The sequence below is a fragment of the Papaver somniferum genome, chromosome 5, assembly GCF_003573695.1.
Source record: "Papaver somniferum cultivar HN1 chromosome 5, ASM357369v1, whole genome shotgun sequence".
Taxonomy (NCBI): domain Eukaryota; kingdom Viridiplantae; phylum Streptophyta; class Magnoliopsida; order Ranunculales; family Papaveraceae; genus Papaver; species Papaver somniferum.
The window spans coordinates 121,382,762-121,389,765 of NC_039362.1; the positions used below are offsets into that span (position 1 = coordinate 121,382,762).

At 36.2% G+C, this 7,004-nt stretch overlaps 1 protein-coding gene across 1 annotated transcript; it reads right to left on the minus strand.

Annotated features, from left to right (window-relative positions):
* Window positions 1-3,293: 3,293 nt before the first annotated feature.
* On the minus strand, window positions 3,294-5,081 carry LOC113277744 (SEC14 cytosolic factor-like). The gene is made up of 6 exons (XM_026526749.1): window positions 4,905-5,081; window positions 4,526-4,790; window positions 4,390-4,426; window positions 4,146-4,266; window positions 3,671-3,781; window positions 3,294-3,570 (listed from the first exon to the last, which is right to left on the minus strand). The coding sequence occupies exons 1-6, from the start codon at window positions 4,974-4,976 to the stop codon at window positions 3,421-3,423; spliced, it is 756 nt and encodes a 251-aa protein (XP_026382534.1). The 5' UTR covers window positions 4,977-5,081; the 3' UTR covers window positions 3,294-3,420.
* Window positions 5,082-7,004: the final 1,923 nt, after the last annotated feature.

Here is a 7,004-nt window from a genome sequence, read left to right on the forward strand (position 1 = left end):
GTAATATTTTTATTGTAAAGATAAAAAAGTATATAGTACTGAAAATAAATAGCACAAGACACCAAAATTTTTGTTAACGAGGAAAACTGCAAAGCATATTAAAACCCGAGACCTAGTCCGTAACTTCATCACCACACTGTATTAAGCCGCTACATACACTAGCATATTATCAGACTTTGGATTGGAATGCAGTTGAGACTAAACTGACCCTACGAGCAATTCAGCTTCAGTTGTGCTCATTTACGTCTCTTGGATCTCGCAAGACCCTACGCAAAATGATTCCCCTATCTAACGTTCTTTACCCTAGAATTTGCTTCAACTTAAGTGAAGACTTTTACGACTATTCTTCCTCTAACAGAAAGCCTATTTGATTTCCTCCAGAAATATATTCAATCAAGGTATGAAAATCTATATGCCATGAGGAATCTTCAAGAAAAGAAGATACCAAGCAAATATACCTCAGATATGCCTAATCAAATCTACCTCACAAGAAAAATCTAAACAAATCAAATCAGAAGTGATTTAAATATCTATCTTGTCGAATCATAAAGTCTGAGACAAAGAGTACTTTGTGACTTCTATCAATCAATTTCTTGATCTAAAGTTTCGAGAACCTTAGAAAATAAGAAAAAGATCTGGATAACAAGAACTATCAAAAGTAAAAAAAAAAAAAAATAGTCTGACCAAGCTTCACGAATCCCTTAGTGAAGTCTTTCAAAGCAGTAACATATTTATGTTTCTCAGAGGAAGCCTAGGTTTTTAGGGCAGACTCTAGTATGCAATTAGGATACATAAGTTCCATAATTAAGTTAGTGTGCATGGAGTCCTTTATTTATACTGATGAACAACCTTGGTATCTTACAAACAAATCTAAGTTCGTGAACTATTGCCTTGTATAGAACTGCCAAGTAAGCAAAACTTCTCCATACAGATTGTTTATAAAAGCAAGTGAGAAGTTTTCTTTGAATTACAAAGAAGCTGTATGCCACCAGAATGCACCATATGGTTTGTCGGAGATCCACTGTTAAGTAGTTTTGAAACCGACAAGCTTAATTTGTTACAAGACCAAATAAGTTCGTGAAAATAGTTTGTGAACTAAAAAATTGTCTCGTAAATTTGGAGTTTTTATATTGACAAGTTCACGAACTGCGCAAAAATGTTTGTGTACTTTGAAATAAAAAGTGTACATGAAACATCAAAAATGAACTAAGTTTATGAACTGAGCAATCAGTTCGCTATACTAAAAGAAATAGTATCTAGTATTATCTGAAAATTGAGTAGTTTGCGAGATGAGTAATTTAGTTCGTGTACGCGAGTTAATTGAGATATTAAGAACTAACTTGACTACTCCTTATATCTTGCAATCTTCTTAGTAATGTTCATTATAATAGTAAAGTCATATGATATGTCTCAGTAGATAAAATGGTAGATAATTTGAGTAAATAGGATAGTCAGTCTTCATATCCTTTGTTGATGATTGACATTGTCTTCAGTCTTCAATTCGTCAAGTTCGATTGGTGATTTCTGATGCTCAACTAGCATGCTCTAATCTTAGCCCAAGACCGACTTTAGTAGACTATAAATCAAGACTTAGTTTTGGTGAACTAAAATTGAAAACAAGCTTGATATACCAAAACTCGTGAGTTTGACCTAGTGATGCTCTAACACCTAAAATCGGTTTCATACAAACCATATTTTATATAAACTCTTTAACTCTTGGACATTCTACTTCTAGTTTTTAATAATCCATTCACATACGAAAATTGGCGCCTGAAAAAACGTGTGATATTCTTATGATCCTACAATTTGAGAGAAAAAAAGATATACAATCAAAAGCAAGTTTATAACAACTAATCAAAAATTGGGATTATTACGATGGTCTCATAGATGGTACGAGCCCACGAGTCGGGATATCCAAACAGAACTTTGCATCCATATTTTGGTAATTAAACCTCTAGGTTTCCCATTGCTAAGGCGTCCTAACATCAAGAGGGTTACTGAAATATGTGAAGCAGGGGGTTTATTTGGGACTTTTTCGTTGCCCTTGTCCTCTTTGGATTTTGCTTCATCGTTTTCTACCTCCACCTCCTGCTTTTTCACCTGCTCGTCGTCGTCCTCCTCCTCATCATCATCATCATCCTTATCACCATTACCATCACTTTCGTCACCATTTTCTTCTTTATCATCACCCCTTGAATTCCCACCTTCATTAAAACCACCACCTTGTTGTGCGAGATCTTCTTGTTTCGTACCTTTTTCGTCGTCGTCTCAATTTATAGATGGAATAGAAGAGGAAGAAGGAGAGGAATCGGGTGGGTCATTACCTTGTTTTGTGATATCAAAAATAACAAATTGTGTCTCTTTCTAATGTTTTTCAGTATATGGACCAGACTCCGTGAATTTATCATTGTGGGGAAATTTTGAAGGAGTTGGCATATATTGCTTTCCTCGCTTGATCTCTTCCGTACCTAAGGCGGTCGTTATGGTCTAAATTGTTGACCATAACGACCATCAATTATACCACGAAGACTTTATACCTATACCATGACGATTTTTGGAAATTTTGGGACATAATAGTCTTCTTTTCGTTGTTCTAGAGTCGTCACATAATAGTTTTCTTTTTGTTGCTCTAGAGTCGCCATGATTTATTCCAGGGTCGTTAAGGCACGAGCTTAAGTCGTGATGGTTTTTGATTCTACCATAACGACTTTAAATATGGTCCTCGTGTTCAGAAAAAAAACTAGTAACAAGCGTCATATGGCCCCAAGTCATATACTATGATGATTTTTTTATAATTTTTACATGCATAAAAAAAATGGTCATGATCTCTGATTTGCGATCATGACGATCTTTTTTTGTGACTGTAATTCTGTGGTTACAAACCTACATCCGCATTCAAAACACCACATAAAACACTAACACCAAGTAGAGTGATGGGTTTTTAGTCTACTCACTTTTTAATTAGGCTATATCTGCTTCAGATTGTTCACTATTAGATAGTATTGATCTAGTGATACCTCCTACAAGCATTGATATCATATCCACTTGTTTATGAGATGGTCCAAATAACTGGATTTTTATTCAAACCTTTGTTGCAGTTCTCGGTGAATTACAACCATTGATGAAATTTCTACTTTATCTGTTTAGAAAATAATCTACTATTGTCATTTTTTAATTGTATTGCCCTATCAAATTGCGCACTATCTTGGTATGGAAAAAGAATGACTCACTCTGCTTTACGAAGTTTTGTTAGGTTTACTAGAAATGAGTTGAGTATCAATAATTTATTTGCAATATATTTTTCTTTTGATGCATAAAAGGAAAGAAGGATATTCCACAGAAGCGCGCACCCATTTAGGTTATGTAAGAGTACAAGTGAACACTGAAGCATTATAGAAGAGTGTTAAAATACATTGATATTCAACTCAGGGGGTTGTTGATCGAGGAATGGGTAGTGACATCTTGAATAGCGATGAGCTTTGATCGACCACCATACTCTTCTGGCAGTATCTCCTCGCCAATTTCCTTAACGAAACTCTCTTTCTCCTTCTCATTACTCACAAAAATAATCTGCACATCCACAGCATTTATACAGCTTAACGAAGATATAGTGGAGATATTACAACAAAAAGAGGCATATGGACATTGAAGCTAAAAAATGAACACTTACATTTTCTTGGATATCTTTGTCTAGAAAGATTGAAAACATCTTCCAGAAACTAACAAAGAATCCAGGAGCATTTAACATGTACATTTTTCCAAGTCGACCAGGGAAATAAGCCTGCACCCACAATTGCAGGAGAAAACAAAAGGAATAAAATCAGACAAGAAGAATGAGGAATGTATACACTTTGCTATCGACCTCTAAGCCGGAGGTTGGTGGTTCTTTCAATAGAATCACTGCAAAGGGCCACTCTGTATCTGCCAAATTTGCATTATTGCTTGATATATGACGATATCTATGTGTGTTCGCCTTCGAACCCGTTACAGCATAGAGATGACCATGATGTTAATCACTGACATCCCAACATGTATGAGAAGATGGAATGTAGGTATGGAACTACGGAAGCTGAATTTTAAAGTAATTGTGTAAAAAATGAAATCTAAATTACCATGAAAAGTGATTTTATAGGTTGGTTACATACCTTCAAAAGTTGGAAGCTTATTGTGAAAGCACGAGCGTCAATGCTCTTATAAGGTATACTTTTTAAATCCACAGCAGAGATGATCTTCTCGTTTCCTGTTTGTTTTCCATCCTTGAAAGAGCTAAATACAGATACCAAGTGTGGAAGATTAATCCGATTAGGCCTTTGACAATTCCCAACTCTCAACAGCATTATAATTTGTTTGATGATGCAAAAATATGAAAATAAAATGCACATATTGTACCTTGCAATTGCTTTGTCAAACAGATAGACTATAAACTCTGAAAAATAAGAAACACAAAGAGACCAAAGTAAATTAGAGGATAAGAAATTTCAAATTTCTCTCATCTTAAAAGAGAAAAATGGAAGAAATATGTTACTCTTGAATTGAAGTGGATCTTTGGATGCTGAAGTGGAATGTCTGTTAGCTTTAGCAACCAGAAATGGTTGTTGTCCGATTTTAGTCAGACCTTGTAAGTAAATCTTGTTGTCACCCAATGCATCTGCTATTTCACTCTCAGGTATGGAACCTAACGGCACGAAATCTTCCCTCCATTTTTTCCATTCAACATACATCTTTGCAGCCTTTTCTGGGTTCATTGATTTTGCTTTCAGAAATCTCAAAAAAGTATGATCCACACACTTCTGAAATACACAAAAAACAACATATTAAGAACAATAAAAGCATATTGTTTGCAAGAAAATTCGTTTGCTTGGCCAAACTTCAAGAAAATGGTTTAATTTGTTCGCTTAAATTACCTGAGTTGGGATTCCTTGGGTCTCTACTAACTCCCGCATCTTGCTTATTGCCATTTCTTGTTTTTGGTCCATCTCTGATTAGTTGTAGAATGATATGGAGGATTTCAAGAATCAAGTACACACACATATATATAGACATATAGATAATTAAGATATATAGATAGAAGTTGATATCGGACAAGTGACTCAACAGTCTCCAACCATAAACGAATTTCTACAGTTAGTCTGGTCATATTATTAACTTCTATAAGAGAAAAGGTGGCAGAAGTGGGTGAGGTACAATTACAGCAGGACGGTACCGCCATACTCAACGGTCTTGTGGTTATTGCCCAAAAAAGAGAGAGTGAAAACTATAGGGAGGCCGACAAACAAAACTTTTAATGACTTTTACAGAGAAAAGATGACAAAAGTAGATATGGAGTTGAAAGTTGTAACATTTATAACACATGAATGTCAATCTCTAGCTAGACTGATAAAGGATGGGCATGCATGGGAGATGTAGCATCAGTAAGTAACAGGATCACGTAATGTGCACGACTACGAGCTCAAATTGCGAAAATGCTAGGGAGACCCCAAAATTTTGACACCAAAAATTTACCCCCTGTGTGTCAAATTTCTATTAACTCATCTAGAGGTCTGCGTCAAGGTGATCCTCTTTCACCTTTGATTTTCGTTCTTATTGAAGATGTCTTGAGCCGCAATCTCTCTAAGTTGTTTGCAGCGAAAAGTATGCACCATATGGTGAGCAAGAAAGGTGTTGCGCCAACTCATTTACTCTTTGAGGATGATATTCTTATTTTCTGTAAAGGTAATCTTCACAGTTTGCAGCATTTGAAGGAGATGCTTGGTATGTATCAACTTGCTTCTGGTCAATACGTTAATTATGCCAAAAGCAAGTTCTATTATGGTGGCGACAAACATTCTCGTGCTGTTGCTATTGCAAATTTTATGGGCATGGAAAGGGCGCTATTCCCAGATAAATATTTGGGAATCCAATTAAAACCTGGTATTGTGCGTCATATTCATGTTCGACAAGTAATGGAGAAGATTATGGATAAACTGGCAGGTTGGAAGGGTAAACTCTTGTCTTTTCAGGCTCGGCTACTTTTGATTAAATCAGTGATTTCTAGTTATTTGCTTCATTCCATGGCTGTGTATAAATGGCCATGCACGGCTATCAAATCAGTTGAGAGGGTCATTCGAAATTTCTTGTGGTCTGGAGATGCTGAGAAGCGTAAATACTTTACGGTTCTTTATGATGATTTATGTCGTCCTAGGTGTGAAGGTGGGCTTGGTCTTAAGAAATTGATTGATGTTAATAGGGTCATGCTTATGAAGTTGTGGGTTTCGATTCGTGACTCTGATAAGACTTGGGCCAGATTCTTGAAGGCGGAGTATTTCAAGATAAATGGCAACTTGATCGATTATAAGTTGGGTTCTTCGGTTTTTCCAGGAATCAGATTGGTGCATAATTTTGTGCAAAGGCATACGCGCTCAATTATAGGTAATGGTGCTAATACTTCCTTATTTTTTGATAATTGGTGTGCTGATTTTTTAATTGCGCAAAGACTTGGCATCACTAAAAAGGGTCCTAATGATTTTAAGGCCAAAGTTAGTGATATTATTGTTGATGGCTCTTGGGTTATTCCTCCAAAGACTAAGGAATTGATGTTACGATGCAATATTTATGTTGATAATTTGCCTCTTATTGGTGGTGGAGATGATTACAAAATTTGGGACTTGGACAGCAAGGGCGTGTTCTCTGTCAAGTCGTCTAAGGCTTCCATCAGGGCTCCTGTAGAAGTTTCGCCAACTGCAGCTCTATTCTCGAGAAGTGTTGTGCATCCTACCTTAAGTGTTCAGTACTGGAAGTTATTTAATAAGCAATGTTGCGCTACTGATGATAATATCATGAAGAAGACAGGTAGGGAGATGCATTCTATGTGCCGCTTGTGCAGGGAGGATTGCGAAGATGTCATCCATATTACTTGGCATTGTAAAATTGCTAAGAAGATTTGGAATTGGGCAGCTGATAATTTTAATCTGAAACCGAATGAAGATCTTGTGGCCTCTTACAAGGCTGCAAAAGGGCGGAATAGG

Excerpts from the sequence above, each read along its gene's own strand:
- LOC113277744 (XM_026526749.1), bottom strand. The coding sequence starts at position 4,976 with ATGGACCAAAAACAAGAAATGGCAATAAGCAAGATGCGGGAGTTAGTA. Across the intron at positions 4,427-4,525 it reads AGATCCACTTCAATTCAAGA|AGTTTATAGTCTATCTGTTT; the intron begins GTAACATATTTC and ends CTTATTTTTCAG. Across the intron at positions 4,267-4,389 it reads TTTGACAAAGCAATTGCAAG|CTCTTTCAAGGATGGAAAAC; the intron begins GTACAATATGTG and ends ATCTGTATTTAG.